The sequence below is a fragment of the Malaya genurostris genome, chromosome 1 (genome assembly GCF_030247185.1).
Source record: "Malaya genurostris strain Urasoe2022 chromosome 1, Malgen_1.1, whole genome shotgun sequence".
NCBI classification, from domain to species: Eukaryota; Metazoa; Arthropoda; class Insecta; order Diptera; family Culicidae; genus Malaya; species Malaya genurostris.
The window spans coordinates 14,087,502-14,113,193 of record NC_080570.1 but is presented as its reverse complement, the minus strand read 5'-3'; the positions used below and the strand labels follow the sequence as shown (position 1 = coordinate 14,113,193).

The window sequence follows — 25,692 nt, the reverse complement described above, 5'->3', positions numbered from 1 at the left end:
CCCAATTAATCCACCGATCAGTAGGCAAACAACTCGAGATGGTAGGTAGCAAAAGGATTCGCGGTGTCCCGAATCTCCGACAAATTTGGATGAAACAAACAACTGATTGTGTAAATATGCAAATCCACTGCCACCGCCGTTGAACCAGACCAAAGCGTCAAATTTGACAGACAGATAAAAGCAAGTAAGAAATGAAAACAAAAAATAAAAACCACTCACCTCACCAATCAGATACTTCAGACTATTCCACGGCAGACGGGTCTCGTTGATGCTGAGCGCCTTCGTTAGGTACGTATCCATAATCTGCAGGCAGACACTGAAGTCGGACTCATTAAAATCGTAACTGATGTTCCAGCCCAGTTTGCCGTACTTTCTTCGTTCCTGCGACGAAGTGGGGGTAAGAAAAAGAGAGATAGAGAGAACGAGAGCGAAGATAACGAGATAAGATGGTTGAAAAAACAACAAACAAGCCCGGAAGAACTTAACAGGCAACGCAAGTTCCGTTGGGTCGTCATCCGTCAGTCAGTCAGTCAGTCAGTCGAACCGACTCCGGTTGTCGGAACTGTTCTTCAGTAAGTCGCAGGGAAATCTGAAACCGTTTAAAAATTATCATGTATCTCGGTTGCAGATAACTTTTTTGCTTGGGTGCGGGGTTAGAGTGAAAGCGAATCACTTCTTTATTCCTGCTTTGATGGAATGCTTCTGAAGCATGCAACTTCTCATACTCTACCGAGTCGACCGACCGACCGACCGACCGACGGTGGAAGTGGAAAACTCCTCCCGTCTGATATTTGTTTTTTCCAACCTTTCACAGCCGCACAGAAGTGTCAGACGCGTACGCCAGCCTGATTTGGTTTGAAAAATCATTATCGTTATTATTCATGAGCGGCTTTCTAGACCGACTTGAAGGAACCTTCCCCCCCCTGCCGGTAAGGTGTACGATTCTGCAAATCCGACCGGAAAGATGAGAAGATAAATTTACATCTGGATTTGCCACAACAGGAACGATGGCACTTCTAATGATGATGATGATGATGATGATGATGACGTCGATTCCGGTTCGAGACCGTAATATTTTATACATGCCCGACGTGAATCAACGAAAGTGCAAGAGAAAAACACCGATTCTCCGCTGCCGGACCGTTCTTACCTGCAGTACAGCATGGAAGAACGCCAAAACGTATGCTAATGGCTTGAACGCCTGGTGGGCACAAGCGTCAAGCGTTTGCTGGCGAAGTTTGAAGAATGTCGCCCGGAGATTCATCTTCAGACCGTTCGGTGGTTCGGTAACAACTTTCAACGACTTTTGCAGTATGCCAATCGGGAAGGAACCCGTGGCCTCGGTCGTTATCCACAGGCGAAAGTCCGGGTGGGGTTTCTCTACGGAGTCGAGAAGCTTTTCCAGCGTTTTGATGAAACTCAGCAGGAGGTGCCCGTTCTGGAGCATCAACCAGAGGCCCTGTTCGAGTGCGGCACTCAATAAGGCCAGAGCTTTCTGTTCCTGTCCCTGTCCGAGTGAGATATGCCGAAATTTACTGCCACCGAAGCCACATCGTTCGGCCAGCTTCATCAGATCGTTTGTCGGATCGGATCCCGGACTCAGGATAAACACGACCGGGGTAACCGCCGACGATTGTTCGAAGATTGAGTCGAAACTGAGCATCGGAGGTGTGATGAACTCTTCGCCCATGATCGTTGAGACGTAATTGTTCAGCAGTCGGTAAACGCGATCCACTCGGAAGCAACGCATCAACATCAGGTGCTGGAAGTAGGATAATCGGATGGTAATCGTTGAATGGTACTTTTTACCAAAGACATGCCCTAGCTCACATCATAAACAGTCATGTTTTCGCCAAAGTTGCCCGGGTAGTCGATTCCTTCCGGTTCATCCACGTCGTACCACTGTAAGCAAAAAGAAAGCGGACTCGTTAACTGTTCGATTTTATCTAGTTTCGATGGTGATCGAAAGCTGTAGCTTTGCAATTAACTTTCAGTTAATTTGTACGGTACATCCGGCAGACAGAACGCGAAAATTACTCAAACGGAAGAATATGATTAAAAAAAAGTTATTGTTCGGCAAGCAATTTTCTAATAAAATTTTATGATTTATCTCACCCCGGTTAAGGATCAGAAAAGTTAAAGCCGGAGTAAAAACAGAAAGACATGGTAGTAATAATGTTAACAAATTCGATAAAAAATTTCAAATTCGGTTTATTCAGTATCACCTACCTGTAAACTCTTAAAGTTCTTCAAATTTTGTAAAATTTGTTAATTTTTATTCAAAAATTAAGAAGTTTTAAATCAATCAATCAAGAAATTATAAAAATTTCTGTTAATTTTCGGTGAACTATTTCAATTTTGTAAATTTAGAAAATTTTATGCATTTGATAAATTCTGCATTTCTGATTAACTTCGTGAGCTCACAAAAGTGGTGTAATTTGGAAAGAAATAAAAATCCGTGAAAACCGTAATTTTTGCAAATTATTGTTATATTCGCTTGAATTTTTTTAGTCGTTTGGTTAGAGTTATTTTTTTGTTGTGTATTTTAGAAATTGTGGAGCTGAAAATTTTGCAGCTTCAGCAAATTTTGTAAATTCGATTAATTTCGTAAGTTTAGTTTATACTGTAATAATTCATTCGGAAAATGTGTACATTCTGGAATTTTGTTCGATCGAGAAACCTGTAAAAGCTACGCAAATCCGATTTATTGTGAGAAGCCTTGGAATCTTGTAAGCTTGGAAAATCCTGAACATCCGAAAATTTCGTGAACGACCGCAACTAAGTTAAAACCGGGTATACAAAAACGGTATAAAAAAACAATTTCGTAAACTCGGCAACTTCTTTAAATGATTTAATTTAAACGAAATCTTAGAAAATTGTTCATTACTTGTTAATAAAACAAAAATTGGTAAATTCTTTATTATATGCTGGAAATTCGGCCAGGTATTTAGTTATTTTTTGGTAAATTCAGTTAATTTCTAATAATGGAAAACATCGCGAATTTTATAATCTTTGAATTCTTTGATTCGGCTTTTTTTTTAATAATCTGTTCAGTGAAATTCCGTAATATCCGTAAAATTGATAAATTCTCTAAATTTCATAAATTCAGTTCATTTCAACAAATTAAAAATTCGATTTTTTCAAATACTTGGCGAATTGTGATTTTTTTTTAATCTGAAAGTTCTATAAAATTCTGTGAGTTCGGTGAAATTCCTAATTTAAAGCAATATATGAAGTAGGCAAATTATTTCAATTCTGAAAATTTGGATAAATTATTACAATCAGTTGATTCCGTCAATTCCGTAAACAAAAAATTTGTCAAAATCAGGAAATTTTGAAAGTGCGATTAGTTCTTTGAAGCCTGTGAGTTTGGCAAAGTACATAAATTTGGTAAATTAAAAATATCGGTAAACATTATGATTTTCCGTAGTTTTAATATTTTGCAAATTCTGCGAAGAATTGGTTAATTTGGCGAATTTCGTAAGCTCGATGATTTCTATTATTTTTTTGTAATACAAAATAATTTGCTAAACCTGAAACCTCCGTAATTTAATTCGAACCTAAAATCTGAGAATGCAGGAAATTCAACGATTTGCCATAATTTTGTAAATTCAGGCAATTTTATAAAACCTTGAAAAATTTTGAAATTCCGTAAATTTGATAAATTTAGTAAATTTGAAATTCCGTAAATTTGATAAATTTAGTAAATTTGAAATTCCGTAAATTTGATAAATTTATTAAAATTGAAATTCCGTAAATTAGATAAATTTAGTGAATTTGAAATTCCGTAAATTTGATAAATTTAGTAAATTTGAAATTCCGTAAATTTGATAAATTTAGTAAATTTTGATAATTCAGCAAATGCTACATACAACATCTGTAGATTTAGGAAATTTAAACAATAATTTCTGAAATTCCGTAAAATCAGCAAATTTAGTAAATTCTTGTAAAACTTGTTAATAAATATTGAAAGAATTTCAAATTTTCGCCAAATTCTGTAATTTTTATAGACTCAGTAATGCGTTTAATTCGGAAACTCTTTAGATTATGTGATATGATAAAGTTCTGTAAATTCGACAAATGTGTAAAATTCTGTAGAATTTAGATTTTTCTGTGTGTCCAGTAAATTTAATAAATTCGTTAAATTTTTAAGTCAAGCAAATTATGGAAATTGGGAAAATCGATTAGTTCTGTCAGTTTGTTTAGTTCGGTAATTTGAAAAGTATAAATTCTATAACTGCTTCAAATTAAAAAAAAAATGTAATTTCAGTAAATTCTTCGAAACCTAAAAATTTAGCGAATTTCCTAATTTCTGGAAATAATAATTATTTTATGGATTTGATAAATTCCGTAATTCGGAAAATAAATTAAAATGTGTAAGCTTTCAAAAAATTCAGTAAATCAACTGAAATCAACTGATTGTAGATCTTATAAATTATACTTTTTTCTGTAAATTCGGAAAGTTCATCAATTTCGTAACTCTGCAACTCCGGTAAGTTCAGCATACTGTTTGTTATTTACTAACTCTTAGTTTAAATATATTTTCTGTATTTTGTAAATTCGATAAATTATTAAAATAATGAGAGTTTCGTAAACTAGATTAATTAAGTGAACTTGTCAATTCAGTAAGTTTTATGATTTTAGTAAACAGTAAACATTCTGTTGAGTAAATTTAGTAGGTCCCTTTAAATTATTGAAATAAATTAATATATTTTATTAAATTCCGTGGAATTCATAAAATACACCAGTAATTCTGTTAATTGCATAAATTTGAAAAGTTTTGTAAGATTAGTGATTGTTTTTACGACCGAAAACACTGTGATTTCTCCGGAAGTTCGGAAGTTGGTAAACGTTGTATGAACGAGTAATTCTTTAGCAAGTTCTGCAAAACTTTGAATATTTCACAGTTTCCGCAATTTTTTTTAAATTTTGCAAATTTAAACAAACTTTAAATGTTTAAATAGTCTCTGCAAATTTTTAAAATCGGTTAATTCGACAAATTTTGTAAGCTCAATAAAATCAACAATACTTTTAAGATAAAACAGAAATTTAAAATTGAATTAATTGAAAATCGAGTAATCGGTCAAATATTATTACGACTCTACCAATGAGATGACTATTGATACAATAGCCCTATTTAAGTTAATCCACTTACACTGGTCCACTCGGCAACGTTCCGCTCGACGTGTCCCGGCAGCTCGCCAAACTTGTCCGGAAATAGTTCGGCTAGCAGCAGGACATCCTGCCAGCCCTTCTCGCTGATCCAGCGGGCCGGACAAGTTCGTTCGGATTTTTCCAGTGCGATGTTTCCTTTGATGAAGAAATCCACCTCCGTTTGACCGAGATGTCCCTTGCTTTGCTCCAGCTTTACGGTCATCTGGAAGGAGAATAGCAACTTGTGCCGTTCGAAGAATCCGATGCAACCGTACTCGTACACATTCCGGGTTAACGTGTGAATGATGTTTTCCAAACGTCGGGCAAGAATATTGTCCGGGACGGCTTTTCGCAGGGAGTACGAGAATACTTCCAGGTAGGAGTTCAGCGAGTACTGATACATTGGGTTTACGACGGACATCTCCGACAGAACGAAGTAGAGAATCGCTCCTCTTTGAGCAGCCAACCGGTAACCGTTCCGCAGCAGTTCGATATCCAGTGAAGTTTCTTCGGCGAGTTTGATTTTCTGGGATACTTCGGCGGCTTTTTCCTTTGTATTTTCTAACGTGTTGACCAGTTCAACGTTGTCCAACATGTTCCCGGTGGAAGTGGCAAGTTCTCGGAGCAACGAGTCTTCCAGGTTCTTCAGCAGAATTTTGTTGGCACTTGTCTCAGCGATCAGACTTTCGCGACGTTCCTCTAGATCGGGACGTTCGGCACGAACTACCACACTAAGCAGTTGATCTTCCAGTCCACTCATCGTCACCATGTAGTTGATAATCAGCGCTTTTGCGTAAACGGCTGGATCAAAGTTGGGATTCGATAGCTTGGTGGTGAGATACATTCGGAAGTTGGAATCCACGTCCACCTCCTTGTCCCCAAGCATCACAAACTGGCGACCGCCCTGACTTTTGATGTTCTTCTCCAGAATATTATCGATCACCGGATCTATGTAGTCGTCTACATCCTGAAACAGAACTGGCGTTCCGTATTTGATAGCCATCTCCAAATGCCGCAGGAAGTCTTTGTCGTTGAAGTTCAAAATCTTCAGATTGTTCGGAGTCTCGCGTTTCTTAATCCACATCAAAGCTTGCTGCTGTGGATCGATGCACAGCGGAAACCGGGAAGCTCTCGTAGTCAGAATACCGTTCTGTACTGACAGTTCATCAGGTGGAAGTCCCTCCGAAGCCCAAGTCGCCATTTCCAGATCACTGCTCAAGCTGGTATAGATGCGGAACGGTTTCACATACGGAATCTCGCGTTCTTCAACGTCCACGAGCCAATCCTCGAACACGATTGCATTGCGGAATTCCCATGAAAATGGTCCGGTGTAGGCCAGGAAGGAAGCCGACAGAAGACACGTTCCTACCACTTTGGTCTTTTCATCCTGAAGATTTTTCAGATCGATCCTCCACCGATCCCGTTCGGAGCTCAATCCGGAGATGAGCTTATCGGCTGCGATTAACCGGCGTTCCGCTTGTTCCATCATTTCCTGAAGCATCTGCTTCTCTTTGATGGCCGTTGCGTACTGGTTGTTCAGCTCGTTGAGTTCGAATTCAAGTTTGTTGATTTCTCGGGTTAGCTTATTCAGCAGTTTGATCTGGCCATCCAGTTCGGCTTCCAGGAATGCCACACGTTCTTTTTTCGGTTTGACTTCCCGATAAACATCGCAGTAGCCAAGAACTGCTCGCACGAACTTCAGTAAACCATATCCAGCCTTGGAGATGCTTTTCATGTCATCCAATTTTTGTGATTTCTGAATTGCGTTTGGGGTAGATCGGTTGGTTAGTTGCTCAGCCGATGCTAATTCTGCAAGTGACCACCTACCTTCATGTGAGCTCGCACGTTTGCCACCTGCTTCTGGGTGATCTGATCACAATCCAACTCCTGAAGACTACGGAGGAAAGCTGCCTCGGACATCATTCCTTTGGCGGTCTTCCAGGAGATCTCCTTGAAGCCTTTGATGATGGCTACGCACTCGCACACGACCTGTACGGCCTCCGGTGGGGTAGCAAAGCTACGAATTTCCGTAATGTCCGATTTGTCCAGATCGGACAGTGCCAACCGGGCGATCTCCAGAGCCGGAAGGGCAGCGGCCAGTGCCTCCTCAGCTTCCGCCTTCTCGACGGTGATAATTTTTTTCTGATGTTCCACCTCAACGGATTTCTCCGAAGCTTCAGCCTTTTTCGAATTGGCCTTCTCGGTGGCTGAGAAAACAAAAAAAAAAGAACGCAATCAATTTATATCGAAGTTCATAAAATCGAGCTCGCAGTGCTCGCAGGAATGAAACTGCGACTGAAAGGGAAAGCAAAACTAAATGAAATGAAGGAAACGACCGAACGGCATGACCCCGCATCCGACCGGACCGGAGACACATCTGCGCGCTCATTTTCCGTACCGGCCGGTCCCGGTCGCGTGTGTGGGTCATGTCGTTCGGTTCGCCTTGCGGTCAACCTACACGTTTCGATTCCGACCAGCATTTGCTCGCATCGCTGGGCCGCCTCGACGACGTTCTTCCGCTGTTCCTCCACGATGATGCTCAGCTGATCAATCTGAAGTGAGGCTTCATTAATTTTCTCGATTCCGTCCGATAATCGGGAGCACTGTTGCATGATGAAATTATCTTTCTCCTCTGGTGAAGCGTGACAAATTGGAAATGAAAGATGTACCACAGAGCGGTATTCGAATTCGGCGTGTATTTTTCGCTCCCCCCCTCCCCGTCGTTTCTCGGAGGTTCGGGTTGGTTGGGGAACTGGGCGTTCAGATATTTATCGTAGTATCATTTTCGGGCCGTGGAAACATCGTCACGGTTGGTATGAAGAAAGGTATAACGTGCCCACACACACACACACACTCACACATATCTCATTGAAAGCCAGAACCGAACCGAACGGCTTGCAGGGAAAATCAGCCGGAAAATTGGGACGTGAAATAATGACATATCACTTTCAATGGATTCCGTTCTCGGGGTCACGGATCCGAGGGCGTTTGTAGCATAATTATGAAGTTTCCCGTAGATGGAATCCAAACCCGACCAACGGAAATGTTGGACGTTTAAAGTGTTTTTAAATTGATGGTAAAATTGGTTCGCTGACTGTGATTTTGTGTAACTGTCAAATGGTTTGTTTATAGAAAATTTTAATTTTAGGAACTCTAACAACTCCTAACATGATTGAAGCGTACAAAAAAATGCGTCTTATTTGGGACGTAATTCGATGCTAATTTAAAAAACCTAACTATTTTGGAAAATTCCATTCGTGTTGACTTTACGTCGGATTTGAATGAATTTTACAAGCTTCAACTGTAATTTTCATTGGATTAGAAAGTGCGACTGTATGAATTTATATGCACCATTTATCTGCCAATGTGCAAAATGTAATTCTCGATTTCAGTTGCAGTCGCTATGGTTTTGTTATTTATTTCGTTAAATTTCAAGCCAAGTAATTTAAAAAAAAAACTACAAGGATCAGCCCCGTGTGGTTGTTCGAGCCATTGATGTGGAACAAGGCAACCAAAATTTCTAATGATCTACAATCAAATAGTTCAATCAATCGTCATACTTTTGAATTCGCAAATGCACGAGAGTCTGCTTAAATTGATCTTTATTAGGAACCAAAACCGAACACGCGAATTCAAAATATAGACTCTATTTGTCGTTATTTGTATTTGTTTTTAGCCGACGAAATTACATCAATAGCCCAAATGTATGCAATTATATGTTTGTACACGCTTGCGAAACGGATATCGATATTTAAGCTTCTCTTCGCCAAGCTTGTGTTCAAGTTTTGTATGCAAGCAGTTATTTCTGTAGCGTTTCTCTACCATTACTACCATTCTGCGATTTCGGTTGAAGCGATAAACTTTTTCTCATTATCAATCGAGTTCATCTTATAACAATAGGAAATTAATCTTACGCACTATAAATTTATCCTGGGGTAGTTGTCAATTTCTCAGGCGAAACGACATAGCATGGAATTTCATCCGATCTTGCATGACTCAAGATCAGAGCATACCAATTAAAGCTTCAAATCATTTTATGGCACTTTTCGTCTGGCTATCTAGCAACAACCTACCTCTAGCATGCTACGCGTAGGACTGAAACGTTAGCTATAATTTTGCTTATATTTATAGATTCGCGTGCTTTCAACAGCTTCGCTTTTGCATCGATTGACCAATCAGAGTGATGCTTTCCCTTTGATATATCACTTACTCCTTCAAAACCGTCGTCTATGGCAGAGAAATCCGGTATGCCGGAGATTTTAGCAGACAAAATAGGACACTGCTCGCTACAAATCAAAATTTCAATCATATATAATTGAAAATACGTGGCTTCATATATTGAAATCGAATCTTAAAAATATTCCCTATCAAATGATGCAATAATATTAATAATTGATACAAAATAGACTGAGCTGTAAGTGTTTAAAACCTGATCACATTTCTACGTGTATTTTTCTTGAATTTCTAATTTGCACCCCTATATAGAAAACAAAAATGTGTTCCACATTAAAAATCTGAGTGATTCACGTTATTCGACACTTTGTTCTGTTTGTTCTGAAAAAAAAATCCAAGACTCAGTTCAGACCCAATGTAGCTTCACTTGAACCATCAAATTGATTTCCATGGATATCTAGTAACGATTAGTAACAGTAATTCAACTAGTACTTTTGTATTTTTCCAAAAGCCCAGTATAAATCTACGTCTTTTGTCGGTCAGAGAAATCTATCTGTCCATGGATTGCCGTCTAATTCGATTGTGTAGTCGACACAAAAGCCGTAACAGTTCTCAATAAAGATCTTGACGCTATATGTCAACGGTGTTTTGTTTCAGCCTCATGTTCCCAATCCCAAAAATGATACTATCAATATATTCTCAAATATAAAACGACACCCAGTTCCGCAACATAAAAAAAATACCAACCTATCAGTTTCAGATACGTGTTAATGTAATCCAGATAGTGCTTCGGTGTGACGAAATTTTTCCGACGCAACCTGACCAAAAACTGCTGAATGTAGTGCTTGAGTGATTGATGGACGTGGACGATGTGCGCGATAACGGGCTCCCGGTGGATTTCCGGAATCTGCTCGAATGAAATGACATCAAAAGTACCAACATAAAAATGGGGGAAAAATATGGCAAACCAAGCGTCGTACGGTACTACGTACCTTCACATGATCCGCCAGGAACACTTTGGCCACCGCATACAGGGCTTGCTCCGGCCAGGGAAACACCCAATCGATGGTGGTACTGCCGACCAGGCCCGGGAAATTGCGACATCGATTCCGGAGGGCATCACCGTCCGGCGACATGCACAGAATGACGTGCAAATTTTTCACCGCTCGAGCCAAGAAGTACGACCAGACGCCGTCTCTGTTTAGGGCAGAAGGGAGGGAGAAAGTGGAAAGTACTGGAAATTATGACAGTATTGAAAACGAAAATAAATCAACATTCTTTCTGTTACATCTAGTCAATTTAAATGGCCTTTTGATATATTTTTTTGTTTCGCTTTGCGGACACAAACTTTGAGTACAATTTTTAGACAATCGAACTTGTAGGGTTCTGGGAACCAAACATCCTACGTTGAGGGTTAAAAAAAAATTAAGAGAAAACGTGATTTTTTTTTGCATTTCAACTTAAACCAATAGATTTTAAACGAAGAATCGTTTGGATTTTTACCTACCGAAGGCCTTCTATTAAAACGCTCAACCAAAGAAACGACAAAGAGTTTCTTTTGGAGGACAACCACCAAAGCAATATACTGCCAAGGAAAAAGCCGTAATTCTTCACACACAAACAACCAAACACAACGATCGGGAGAACTCACTTGGTAATGGCGAAGCCTTGTCCCTGGGCGGCACTCCGGCACTGGCCAATTATCGTATCCTTCTCCTCGTCGGTGAACAGTGCTGGCACCGTTCCAGTGGTTAAAATATTATTTATGAACTCCAAAAATCCTTCTTCCGCAATCTATTTCGGCGAAGTGCAAATTTTCGCGGCCGCAAAATTCGAGCAAAAAAAAACAAATAAAGACAATCGTGATTAACGCGGGAAACAGTAGATTTTGGAAGCATCTTGGTTTTTGGTTTGTTTTTTTTTCTGTGTTAAATTGCCTGCTTCCAATGTGGGGTAGCGGCAATAAATAACTGAAGAAAAATAGACTTGTTGCGAAACCACACACACACACAATACCTGAGCTGCTCTGAAGATGAAACAGGTTTTCTGGTTTTTCACTCCCACATTGACGAACAGTTGTTTGAGATCTTCTCGGAAGGATAATTCGTTGTAGCCTCGGCTGAGGACAATCTCGAATACTTCACATTCTACAAAATAAAGTTTTGTTTTTCACGAGACGAAGTCAGCTGATGAGCGGTCACCGAGTTTCATACCTGCCGTGAATGATGCCAACTTGGCAATACACTGTTTTCCGGATCCACCGACACCAACCAACATCACGTGACCTCTGTGGATGATCGAAGTCAAATTGTGAATATGTTTAAAGGCCATCACGTCAACGCTCTTACCGATCCATTCGTAAAGCTCGATGAACCCGAGTCAGATGTTCTAAGCAATCCTCGAACAGCACCAGATTCATCTTGGATTTCTGTTCGTTGTACTCCAAAAGGATTTCTTGAAACAGGAAGAAGATAGCTTCGTAGTCCAGTAAATCCTCGTAGTATCTGGTTTCCGCAAGATTCACGGCATTTCGATAGTCACCGTAGAGAAGAGGATCGCGCAGTATAAAATCTGCCGTGGAAATCGACTCCGGAATCGACACCTTCGAATCACCGGACCGCACATCCTCTACCCGTTCGATCATGATTGTTTTCCGACCAACCGGTTTCTGGGGTGGAAACTTTTCGTTAACTTCTTCCGCAATCTGATCCGCCATCAGTTGCTGGTCCTGGGTGCTGATTAACCGGTCGCAAATTACACGGGTGAACTCGTTACGCCACACCCGGATCAGCTGTCGTGTTTGTTGGAAATAATCGGGATCGATTTGCAGCATACCGCCGTAGATCCGCGAAAGATCTTTCAGATTGAAAATGTAGTGAAACTTGGACGGTGTTGGAGGCAACTTAACCACTAGCACTTTGAATAAATTCAACGTCATCTGAACCACGATGTCGGCAATCGATTGCAGTTCTTCGGAGAATAGTTCCAGATGTCCACGCAGAATCGAGCTGTAGATGTGCAACAGAGTGATATCACTGGGGAACACAATGTTGCACACGGAAAACATTGAAATGAAGCGAGGATCAACGTCATTGCGGCCTCCACCGGCACGGCCCATGGCGGCGATGAATGCTGGAAGAATTGAGGTTATGACCCTCGAAGTTAACTGAATGGATACGAAGAATCCAAACTTACACATGTCCTTGAACTTCTTCCAGTTCAAATCCTTGCTACGGTCGTACATTCCTTCGCGCTCGAACAGCAACTTGAGCAGTGCGATCGGTTGCTGAGTCCCGTAGCTATCCACCTGGGGCATGTTCATGTCATCGATGAATGCCACCAGTTTTTTGCCGACCGGAGGTCCAAAGATATCCTTAGTTCGTTTGTCGACAGCTGCTTCGATTGTTTTCTGTACATCCAGCGAGGATGTTCGGGAGGAAAAGTTTATGTTTAGGATTATCTGTCAAAAAAAAAAATGGTGAGATTTTAGGTAGTCCGAAGGTTAGTTGAAAACCTACAAATGTTTCCCGATTCAGATGACGTAGGAAGTCCGAAATTACGGCTGTTTTTGAAGTGCCAGTGTCACCGACCAGCAGAATGGGATGGCGAATCTGCGAATCAACGGATATATGAACTAAGATCGAGAAGCGCAAGACTCCGTCGTTAACTTACATCGTTCATCGATTTCAAAATCCACTCCGTTTGAAGTGTTTCAATGGTCGGAACTAGGATTTCACTGAACGCCATTTCACGATCGTGAACGTACTTCGGGACGATCCATTCCCAAGCGACCCAAACTTTTTTCTCCAAATCGAAAAAGTAATCGTACAGAGTTGGTTTTAGGGACGGTAGCTGACCAACCTTAGCCGGCGAGCTTTCGCTATCTTCGTAGTTGATCATTTCCAGGTTTCTCTTGATGAAATCATCGAACTTCGGTCGAGATTCCTCCAGCAGGGCAGCTCCAAGCGAAGCAAACAAACACTGTATGAAACCACATTCGACCACATCTTCTTCGTACGGGCAGGCCGCAGACGTTTTCGGAAACATCGATTCGTAGAAGTAACACAGCTGAGTTACCATATTCAAGTTCGTCTGCGGGATCACCAACTTCAGCGGATCTTCCTGGTTGTTGCCATCGACACCTTCCAGAATGTAATCGATCGCTAAAGTTACAATCCGGTCGAATGATTTGCCAAGAATCTCCTTCTCCTGTTCGTAGCGACCACGAAGCCAACGGTCCCAATAGCACTGATAGCCGAGATTCTTCGGATCTAGGTAGACCATTCCGGCACGAGAAACGGTAGCTGGCGAAGCGTACGCAAGATCTCCCACCTCGAACAACAGCGCACAGTAACTGTTGAGCCGAATGCGTTCACCGTTGGCGAGGGTCAGCAATTTGTTGTCGTCCATGACGGAGTTCATGTTCTCGATCCACAGGGCGTCTACGTCGCCATCGAAACACACGTAACGACGTTCCTGAAAAATAAAAAAAAACGGGAATGAATTCAGTAACCCTTTTTTCACGACCCAACTCAAAGTAAAGTTTGATCCAAAGTGAAATGGGCAGTGAGCCTAATTAATCATGCAAATGAAAGAAGTAATGAAATCCTTTCACCAGCAGTTGCTTCAATGGAATCGGATATTCGGGAATCAAACCTACAAACAACAACAACAACACCAACAAAAGGATAGCCCATCTAATGGCATTCCGATGATACTCACATCTCGCTCCGTCGGTCTATTCATCTCGCGGAATATGTTGGAGAAGAGGCCATCAATCCAATCGCGGGTGCTCGGATCCAGATAACCGTACAGTTCCACCACGGAGCAAGCCTGTCAATAGATACAATCATGATCAGATGGGTTTGGATTGGGTGGGGGAAAAGGAAAAAAAACTAGACTTGTATCAATAAGCGCCAGCCAGCAAGCGTCCGCCAATCTGAAAAGTGGAATTTAGAAGCACCTTCGCTCCACTTCGGAATAGGAAAAGGAAAAAAAACCCAAAATTTTATCCCATATGCCGAATTTCATTTCAACTCGAACCGATATGACCAAAGTTTGACGAAGAGAGGACGACGGTGTGTGGTCCGATTTTCCCACCCTTTTTCAAAATGCGGAGCAAATTGGAATAGAAGAGCTGGTTGGGGTAAAATCGGCATCCACGCTCGCGATTTGCAAAAACAAAACGACGATAGTAACAATAGAGGTAATCAAATTTTGTTTCAATAAAACAATTTTTTACTTTTTTATGACTTATACATGCATGTTGAAATTTTGCATTGAATTGTAAGAGACAAACAAAGAAGTCTTAAACAAAATGATTTATGAAAAAATACCGCTGATCAGCAGCAAAAAAGAAAGCTGTGTACGATTGTTTGTGTTTCTCAAGCACAAACGACAGTTTGAAGATTCATCTATTGACAATTAATCAACAGACACAATTTGGCCCTAATGATAATCTATAATATATGAAAAATATTGGTAAAAGTGCAAGTGCGTGACCCGATTTACAAAATGTGTTACAAATTTCTCAAATGTGTTTTTTTCGGTGTCGTTTGTGCGAAGGTGAATTTGTTAGAAAGGCTGGCTTTTAGTGCTTTTCTGTCTCGCTTTCGTCACCTGTACTTATTTTATGACAGGATAAGTATAGAGCAGGGTTGCCATATTCACAGATATTCCTGTAAAAACTACCTTGGGTTAAATAAAAAGATATAAGTAAACTGAGGTCTTTTTACGCGTTTTTTCCATGCGTTTTTGCCTTTCTCATATAGAAAGGCTATACCAATCACTGTGAAAACCGACTTTTGAATCGAGGCCCTGAGGGCCGAATGTCATATACCATTCGACTCAGCTCGACGAACTGAGCAAATGTCTGCATGTGTATGTGTGTATGTGACAGATAATGTCACTCGATTTTCTCAGAGATGGCTGAACCGATTATCACAAACTCAGATTCAAATGAAAGGTCTTATGATCCCATAGATCGCTATTGAATTTTATTTTTTCCGACTTCCGGTTCCGGAATTACAAGGCAATGTATGCAAATCTATGAGAAAATGGGCATTCAATTTTCTTGGAAATCTCTCAACCTATTTTTACAAACTAAAATGCAAATGAAAGGTCTTGAAATTTTTCAAAAAGTCTTCGAAAAGTTGATCCAAATCCGACTTCCGAAATTACAGTGAGATTAGTAAGAAACCGACATGAGTATTTTTTCACAAGCAATGGCGAAACGAGGTGCACATTTTCATAAAACTTACTGGTAAATTCATCTAGTTGGCAGATCTTGTTAGTTTGTGGATGTATAAATCTACTGTGGGACTATTAGTGCCCGGTTTCCGCTTCCGGATGCACCGGGAATAATGAACAAAAAGGTCCAAAACCAGAACCCACTTCGATTTCTCAGCAACGGTTAAATCGATTTTCACAAATTATAATTCAAATTGAAGCTTTCATTGTCTTAAAAGATACTGTGCAATTTTATCCAGATCCGACTTCCGGTTCTGAAATTATAGGGTAATGAGTATCACAACTTTCAAACTGTCATACAAAATGATGCAAAAACGCTACGTGCTGGTACGGAAAAAGAAAAAAAACGTACCCGCCTAGCACACAGCGTGCTTTGTTCAATTTTGTATAGCGTGCAGGGTTGTCACATTTAAATCTATATTAACTTGACATAACTGTTTGTAGTTTGTTTGTTTGTTTGTAGTTTTTGATTTTATTCAAATTTGAAAAAAAAACTTTGTTTTTTTCAAAATATAAGTAATTAAACTTTTGTTTTTTTCAAAATATAAGTAATATGAAAAAGGTATCATTACACCACTAAGTGAATTAATAAAGGTTTTTTTACTCGGCTTTCTACGCGGATTTTCGAAGTTACGCGATCTTTTCTACGCGGTACGTATTCTACGCGATTTTTCTATACATTTTGCTACACAGACTACAGATTGTGTACAAACCACAGATTTTTTCACATGTAAGAAAAAAATCAAAGATTTTTAAGATTTGCATGATTATTTCTGAAAACTGACAGATTTTTTAGATGTTTCTCCAAGATTTTCACGGATTTTTACGTACTTTATGCGTCACAAATGGTGAAAACGTTGTTTATATTGAAACACAGATTTCCATTTGGTAGCTTTGACAGAGAGCACAGGAACAAATGCTGACAGAAAGTACACGAGCAAGAAGAGATAATAGATGAACAAGTACAGAAAGTACCTGTACCTGTTATTGTACTCCATCCAGTTCAGTGCAAGATCAAATCCAGAAAGTACCGGAACTACTGCACAAAAGTGCAGGCACAAGTATAGAAGATACAGGGCCAGATACAGAGATTACAGGAACAGGAACAAAAGGTTTATGAACAAGAGCAAAAAATACTGAAACAAATGCAGAGAGTATAGGAACAAGTACTGAAAGAACAGACATAGAAACGGCAGTATGAACAGGAACATATTCAGAGAGTACTGAAACAGGTACAGAAAGTATTGGAACAGGTGCAGAAGATACATAAAATACAGGAACAACCTCATAAAAATCACAGGAATATGCATAAAAGATACATGAACAATTATAGAAAATACAGGAACAAGAGCAGAAAATACAATAATAAGTGCTGAAAGTACAGGAAGTAAAGAAACAGAAACAAACACAGAAAGAGCAGGAACAAGTGCACGAATACAAGAATAGTTAAAAAAAATGTAGAAGCAAAGACAAAAAGTTTAGAATCAAGAACAGAAAGAATAGGAATCAGCACAGAAAGCACGTGAGAAGCGTAAGATAAAATGCTCGCTCATTGGCCTACAATTAAATGGATCTGAGAAATGCCACGTGGAACTAAACTCGTATAGCTATACTCGATACCTGCACAAATATGCTGTCGTTTTTGTCTTTTGTGATCAATGCAGTATCTAACGGTTTACAGTCGGATGTAATTCACACCGATATTTCTTCCGCTTTCGATTTATTCAATCACGACATCACGGTCCGATAAATAAGACAAGCATAGATTCGGTTAGTACATTTTTTGTCATACCGCAGGAATCGTCACTTCAAAATTGAAATTGACCATCAAATTTTTCCGGAATTCCACATGGAAGCCATCTCGGACCGTTAGTATTGTTACTGTTCTATGATGTCAATTTTGCTCTGAAAGGTCCACTCTTATCGTTTGCTTATGCTGTTAAGATCTACTACATAATCCGCAACTCAAGAAGTGCTATTCTCAATCGAATACTTTCTGGATAGATCCTGGATAGGGAAATCGACTAGTGTTAAAGATCTTACCATTCATCCAAGTAACATATAGGTCTAGATAAAGCTTCCCGCTGCTCAGGATTCTTAATGAGAATGACTAAGAACTTTAGAGAGGTGCAATGTTCAAAATCTCTTCACTGTTCGTTTGCTCGAACCGAAAACATCATTGTCCAGAGTAGCGAAATTAAATCGCGTATCAACGAAATACTTAAGCCTTCTGATTCGAATATCGTTTTAGAACAATTTTTCGTTCAAATATATCTTTTCTGTTTTTAAATTTGCTAATAAAATGAAGTGATGGTAATTTTTCGTTATGCTAAAAAATTGGTTTCTCAAAGCACAATTTTCCACCGTTCAATTTAAAACAGTTCTCACGGTTCGCCAAAAAATAAAAAAAATCATTTTTAGTCCAAGTGCGTCATACCTCATTCACCTCGCTTGACCTGTGCCTTGCTTGGGCAGTGGAACATTCGAACGGCTTACTCACCGATATCGAATGCCGAACGTGAGCCAATTACCTGAACGTAAGGTTGGCAAGCGGGGGTGGCAATTCGTAATAACGAATATTGAATTTTAAGTATGATCAACAAAACAGTTCAGCTGTCGAGTAATGATTTACTTCGGGCGCTAAACACATACGGGCCGCGTTGACTAGCAGGACGTGATTTGCAGTCAATGCTTATTGCAGTACAATTTGAATTGAGGAGTGTCCCTTACGGCAATATTAAAGTGCTTTTCTTCATGAGGAATTTTAAAAAAACCATCGACAATTTGGCCGACAAATGATTTCGCTACTGACTTTGTTTTCTAAAGTTGTGAGTCAATTAAATGTTCACAAGTTCCTATCGCATGCCTCCCCATGAGTCAATGACGACATCGGCTTCATACTATTGTTTGACAAAGTCAAAATCGAATCTGAAGATAACAGAAAACCCCTAAAAACATTTTCAATTTTCACAACCGGGTTGAATTTCTCATTGGAGTTCCGGATACTTTTCTTCTGGGGCTTCACTAAGCATGCGAATATAAGTATAGGTAGAAACGATTATTTGAATGGTTGTCAAGCTAACAAAAATTTCTGCTGAGTACAATGCCATTGTAAAAGTTTATGAAAATTTATGTAAATTGTTTTAAGAAATAAACGTATTTATGGAAAAAACAATGCCATGGCATACGAGCTCGAAACAATGGTATTACACTGTATCTTATATTCCTAATATAATATTATATCACATTTAATATTATATTCAAATTTAATTGAATCAGTCTTTTTGGTAATAAAATGATTCATATTGTAAAGCGAAAAATCTATTTTCTGCTGTAGTTTTTTTATTTGTTTTCGAAACACTTGTAGGGCTTTAAAACCAACATTTTACTGTAGACAATGTGTTGCTACGTTTTGGCGTTTAAGCGTTTTCGACATTTTCAATTTTTTGTAAGGCAATTTAAACACTAATTTAAATGAGTTAAAAAAAATAACACCCGCTCAGATTTCCTTTCAAACTCATAAACTTCATAAACCGTAGAAGATCCCTTTTATCCGATCCGTCATCTGCTAATAGTAGAAGGTTGGCTAGTTTTCAATGAAAAAAGACAATCATAACTTTCTAATGGTAGCCTATATGAAAAAAATTAGTAGTGCAAAATTGTGCGCAATAATTAGCTTGACAACTCATCGGTAGACCTAGATTGCACCTGGAAAATATTGCCTGATTTACACGGTAGCGATCATTTACCAATCATCATCTCAATTAGCTGTAACAAATGTATTGCTAATTCAGCTAGTATTCCATATGATTTGACAAAAAATATCGACTGGATTAAATACCAAAGTAGAATCTCTAGTATTTTGAATTCAATGGAAGAGCTCCCTCCACTTGAAGAATATGACTTCCTCGTTTGTTCGATTCTGGAGGCCGCAGAACAATCCCAAACTAAACGCTTTCCTGGGCCAACGACTAACAGAAGGCCTCCCAACCCCTGGTGGGACAATGAGTGCTCAGAGGCTAAACTCGCAAAACAAAATGCTTGCAAGACGTTTCTAAAACGGGGAGGAGGAATTTTGAAAAACTTATGGTTTTAGAAACCAAGTACAAGAGCATACTTCGAGCCAAAAAATGTAGCTATTGGAGACATTTTGTCGAAGGTTTGTCAAGAGAAACCTCAATGAGCACTCTTTGGAATACGGCCAGACGAATGAGGAATCGTAACGTGGGCAATGAGAGTGATGAATACTCGAACCGATGGATATTTGACTTTGCTAGGAAAGTTTGCCCAGATTCTGTTCCTACGCAAAGCATTATACGGGAATCTCCTCCAAATAATGGTTTTATTAATAACCCATTTTCAATGATGGAATTTTCTATAGCACTCTTGTCTTGTAACAATAACGCCCCTGGGTTGGACAGAATTAAATTCAACTTGGTGAAGAATCTGCCCGACCTCGCAAAAAGACGTTTGTTGGAATTGTTCAACAAGTTTCTTGAGCAAAATATTGTTCCACCTGACTGGAGACAAGTGAAAGTTATCGCCATTCAAAAGCCGGGGAAACCAGCTTCCAATCACAACTCATATAGACCCATTGCGATGTTGTCCTGCATCAGAAAATTGTTCGAAAAAATTATTCTACGACGTCTCGACACTTGGGTCGAGACGAACGGTTTGTTGTCAGATACTCAGTTTGGCTTCCGTAGAAATAAAGGGACGAATGATTGCCTTGCATTACTTTCGTCTGACATCCAAATTGCCTTCGCTCAAAAGCAACAAATGGCATCTGTATTTTTAGACATTAAAGGAGCATTTGATTCAGTTTCCATTGATGTTCTTTCAGACAAGCTCCACCAACATGGACTTCCAGCGGTTATAAATAATTATTTGCACAACCTTTTGTCAGAGAAGTGCATGTATTTTTCACATGGCGATTTGGCAACATTCAGAATTAGCTACATGGGTCTCCTGCAAGGCTCATGCCTCAGTCCGCTCCTCTATAATTTTTACGTGAATGACATTGACAGCTGTCTAGTAACCCCATGTACACTAAGACAATTGGCAGATGATGGCGTGGTTTCAGTTACTGGGCCCAAAGCTATTGATCTGCATAAACCATTGCAAGATACCTTAGATAACTTGTCCGTTTGGGCTGTTCATCTTGGTATCGAATTCTCTGCGGAGAAAACAGAGTTAGTCGTCTTTTCAAGAAAGCATGATCCCGCGCAGCTTCAGCTCCATATGATGGGAAGAATGATCCAACAGGTTTTAACTTTTAAATACCTCGGGGTGTGGTTCGATTCCAAATGCACGTGGGGAGGACACATTAGGTATCTGATAACGAAATGCCAACAAAGAGTAAATTTTCTTCGAACAATAACAGGATCTTGGTGGGGTTCTCATCCGCAAGATCTAATAAAATTGTATCAAACAACGATACTTTCAGTGATGGAATATGGATGCGTTTGTTTTCGTTCCGCTGCAAACTCTCATATTATCAAACTTGAGCGAATTCAGTACCGTTGTTTGCGAATTGCCTTAGGCTGCATGCATTCGACACATACAATGAGTCTTGAAGTTCTGGCGGGAGTTCTTCCATTAAAAGATCGATTTTGGGAGCTTTCATCACGCCTGCTAATAAGATGTGAGGTGCTGAATCCCATGGTAATTAATAATTTCGAACGACTAGTCGAGCTTCGATCTCAAACAAAATTTATGACAGTATATTTTAACCATATGTCACAGGAAATCAACCCTTCAAGATATATTCCTATCCGTGTCAGCATCCTAAGTGTCCCTGACTCAACTTTATTTTTTGATACATCCATGCAGCGTGAAGTGCGTGGAATCCCGGATCATCTACGCTCGACGGAAATCCCAAAAATATTTTCAAGTAAGTTCAGGCATATTGACTCTGAGAAAATGTTTTATACGGACGGATCGCGAATTGAAGAAGCGACAGGGTTTGGTATGTTCAACAATAATGTTTCGGCCTCATTTAGGCTACAAGAACCTGAATCTGTTTATATAGCAGAGCTAGCAGCAGTTCATTATAGTTTGAGTGTAATCGTCACATTATCTCCAAACCATTATTTCCTCTTCACAGATAGTCTGAGTGCAATTGAAGCCATTCGCTCAAACATGACTGGCAAGACTGAACCGTTTTTCCTGGGCAAAATAAAACAGTGCCTGAACGACATATTGAACAATAATTATCTAATCACTATAGTCTGGGTCCCGGCTCATTGCTCCATTCCTGGCAATGAAAGAGCCGATATTTTAGCCAAACGTGGTGCTATTGAGGGTGAAATTTATGAGAGACCAATTGCTTTCAACGAATTCTATAGCTCGTCTCGCCAAAGAACACTTGCCAGCTGGCAAGCATCTTGGGATAGAGATGATCTGGGTCGGTGGATGCACTCAATTATTCCGAAAATATCGACAAAGGCATGGTTCGGGGGACTGGATGTGAGTAGGGATTTCATTCGTGTGATGTCCAGACTCATGTCCAATCACTACACGTTAGATGCACATCTCCTTCGAATTGGGCTCTCCGAGACTAATCATTGTGCTTGCGGAGAAGGTTATCGGGATATTGATCATGTCGTTTGGACATGCGTGGAGTATCGTGATGTCAGATCTCAACTAATAAATTCTTTGCGTACCCAAGGTAGACTATCCAATATCCCAGTTCGAGACATTCTTGCTTGTCGTGACCTTTCATACATGAAACTTATTTATCATTTCATAAAGAAAATTGGAGTTTCAATTTAATAAAGGCCCCTTTTAAGACTTAGTTCTGATCCCAGCTGCGTCCATGAGTTCAACCAATAGCTAAATTAGAATAAAAATTATGTAATGATACAAACAAACTCGAAACAGTTTATGAAATTATCAACAAAATGTCTGAAAATAACAGCTTATTTTATAATTTATAGAAGTTAATCGTTTGGTTCAAATAATATTTCCGAGTAGATTTCATAATTAATGACGAGTTACCTAAGATGATATTTAAGCTATAAGAGAATATGTTTTAATAAATTCAAAACGTTGTGACTATGTTAGAATTAAATTAGGATAAGAATATTATGTAAAAGTGATGCTACGGCGAAGAAAAACTTATGTAAACTGCCTTAAGAAATAAACGTATTTATGGAAAAAAAAACTCATCGGTAGACGATTTTTTTGTAAAACTGCTTGCAAAAACAGTTAGAAAAAAACTCGATCAAATGAAGAGCTAGGATAGCGGCATCTTCAGCAAAGTTGCTTAAAATAAAACTTTCCACAACTTTGCGTTAAGTGCAATAATTTTTGAATTCAACTAAGAAAGTTAGATTCCAGATTTCAATCTAAACATGGACCAGCCTAATGACCTTTCACATCGATTCGACAATTCATTTGCTCCTATTGATACTTGCACTTTTTCGTCCGGGTTTCATACATATGACAATTGGTTTGGAAACCCTGTCCTCGGAGCCATCAACACGGGCACACTTCGAAACTGGCACAGGCCGATTGCAAATCTGATGAATCGTTCTAAGCGGAAAGCAATTTTCGGTCGAAACATCCGATCAGGACCAATTGTATGCGCATCACCCCGCATAACGAGGACACGAGAACATGAGGCTGCTATCGTTTCCAACATACCTGGGTCCTAGTCCTAGACCAGGAAGTCACAATTTATTCAAAACGGTTTTTATTCGGATTTTGTTTATAACACCTAACGATGCAGTTGCAGCTAGTCATGGCTGCTGCTGGTTCCGAGTGTATTCATAAACTACCTATAAACACAATTGTTTGGGAATTGTATCACGTGGTTTGGCGTTGAAAAACAGGAACTCGTTCAATTTCATCTACGCTGACGATGACGACGACGACGACGGTGACCGTGGGAGCGATCGAAGATAACACACACGGGAACCGATTTCGCGAATCCGGGATGCCAGACTTGGTGGATTATCTTCCTTATAATTTTTATACTTTCAGCTCAAACATCAAACATTATTTTCGAATGACTATAAGAGAAGTTGCAAATGACAATTTAGTATAACTTTGGTTATCAATTTGAAAAAAAAAAAAACAGTTTAAAGCCGTCTGCGTACGAAAGGTTCACGCTCGTCGTTCATGTAAAGCAGGAACAGAAGAGGTCCAATGAAGACTACCTTGTGGCACACCAGAAGCAACGGTAAACGAAGAAATAGTGTCACCTATTTTCACCGACATTTTGCGACCAACGAGTGCTCAGTTGAGAAATATCTACCATGGAAACCAATGCGGTTGTGTTACGTTAAAACAGCTGATAAATCGGTATGGATAGAATCAGTTTGATGACCCTATCTCCATTACGAACTGATGTACGATGTGTAACAAACGAAATTTGTGTTTGTCGAGCGCTCGGGAATTGTTCAAAACAATTTTCTTTAACTCTTGAATAACTCTTATTGGGCTTGACCTTTACCAAAAATATAATCAATTTTTACCCTTGGAATAAAAATTATACACAATAAAAAGTGTTGCATTTTCATCGAGTACAGTCTTTATGAAGCATTTCACATACTTTGTTCTCGGTGGCCGCAATTGAAGGGTTAAAGGGAAACAATACTGAAAGTATAAATATTTGATTATCCAGTCACCAACGTATGATGTGAATCTCAGAGAGACGAGGAAAATACAGGGTGCGCCATCTATACAGGACTTTTTTAAATTGTTGATTAACTCCATTTACTTCATCCGATTTTGACAAATCAGTCAGACTATGAAATCGTCAGGTTTTGCCATTTTAGTCATGAATCAATTTACGCAAAAAGCGGGTTGAAATTGTAGCGATGTACATTGAAAGCAATCGTTCAACTGTGAAAAATATTATTGTATTTATCGTAAAAAATATGAGGGACATTCGGCGTCTTCCACTGGAATTTTTGACGTGAATATTTCTTACTTTACAATGGGTCGCCTCTACAAAATTCGCCCTGTTCAAGAATGGGCAGAACTTAATCGTAAATATCTCAAGTGGTACTAAACTGCCATTAAAAATATGATCAAGAATTGGTGATTAAATCAAAAACTAATTTTTTACAATCTTTTGGAAACAATGAAGAAAACTCATTACGCTTGCTTGTCTTTCTCGTACTCGAGCCGACGGTTTTAGAGGTAGTCAATCACGTATCGATCCCGATGTTCTAGTGAACGAGTATAAATGGGAAACTTTGATCGAAAATCGTTCATTTCTTCTAGTGCGTTAGCCGGAAATGGACGTTGTGGCGAGGTTCTTTCACCAACATCAGTAACCTTCCGTGTGTTATAATGCCTCAAACGCTCAGGTCGTACGTTCATTCGGATCGTATCGGACATCGGGGTAGGCAGTCGCCTTCAATCAGCAGCAGCAGGGAAATGCATTTTGGATTCAATTCTAGAACTTAATCATAAAACTGATTAAAGAACCTTAATTCTGAACTCAAGTTCTGAGGACAGTGGGTCGCGTATAGATTTTGAATTTTCCTCCCTGACTCCCTAAATTCCCTTTGCGTCTGTGTGTTTAGGAACCTTGTTGAGTGGATTTGATTTCTCTCCTCTCCTCTTCTTTTCCCGGACACCACCAGAAAACTATAGCGAATAAAATGGCGGATGCATTGAAACTTTATGTTTATATATGTTTTATGCACTAATCGCATCTAAACTAAATTATCTAGACTTTATCACGGTAGATTTCTGATACAAGTCTTCAAAGCCAAGATATTCGATGAACGAGTAGAGGTATGCAATTCCGAGCGTTCCAATTTTCAGCAGTTCTTCAGTCGGAAAAAAATACAACACAAGCGGTAAACTCAATGAATCATTTTGAAAATTTCGCAAAATATTCTCAATTAAATTTCGAGAAAATTGGGTTTTTCGATATGTGAAATGTCCTCAGACCTTAATTTCAAGTTTTGAATTCAACTTCACACTTTCTTATTTCCAAAATTTAGTTCCAGATTAACTGGAAATTTGGCGCCTGGGGCAAAAAAAAAAAGATTTGCCGCCCCCATCAATGGTTTAGTGAGCAATAAAAAAAAGCTGAACTCGATCTCCGGAAAGATGACTTGGACGAGCAAAAAACAAAAAAGGGGGCTCAAAATT

General features: G+C 39.4%; 1 protein-coding gene across 2 annotated transcripts in view; it reads right to left on the bottom strand.

Moving 5' to 3' along the window:
* Positions 1 to 25,692, bottom strand: part of LOC131432979 (dynein axonemal heavy chain 10) — a 163,108-nt gene that overhangs the window by 17,151 nt on the left and 120,265 nt on the right. For both annotated transcript variants that reach the window (XM_058599673.1, XM_058599681.1), the window contains exons 48-63: positions 14,050 to 14,160; positions 13,000 to 13,803; positions 12,846 to 12,938; positions 12,523 to 12,787; positions 11,676 to 12,459; positions 11,541 to 11,614; positions 11,344 to 11,474; positions 10,979 to 11,121; positions 10,320 to 10,524; positions 10,075 to 10,234; positions 7,613 to 7,786; positions 6,982 to 7,361; positions 5,156 to 6,910; positions 1,831 to 1,902; positions 1,151 to 1,762; positions 220 to 381 (exon numbers count right to left, since the gene is read on the bottom strand). In XM_058599673.1, coding sequence (XP_058455656.1) covers positions 220 to 381; positions 1,151 to 1,762; positions 1,831 to 1,902; positions 5,156 to 6,910; positions 6,982 to 7,361; positions 7,613 to 7,786; positions 10,075 to 10,234; positions 10,320 to 10,524; positions 10,979 to 11,121; positions 11,344 to 11,474; positions 11,541 to 11,614; positions 11,676 to 12,459; positions 12,523 to 12,787; positions 12,846 to 12,938; positions 13,000 to 13,803; positions 14,050 to 14,160 — 5,925 coding nt within the window. The remainder of the gene's footprint in view (positions 1 to 219; positions 382 to 1,150; positions 1,763 to 1,830; positions 1,903 to 5,155; positions 6,911 to 6,981; positions 7,362 to 7,612; positions 7,787 to 10,074; positions 10,235 to 10,319; positions 10,525 to 10,978; positions 11,122 to 11,343; positions 11,475 to 11,540; positions 11,615 to 11,675; positions 12,460 to 12,522; positions 12,788 to 12,845; positions 12,939 to 12,999; positions 13,804 to 14,049; positions 14,161 to 25,692) is intronic.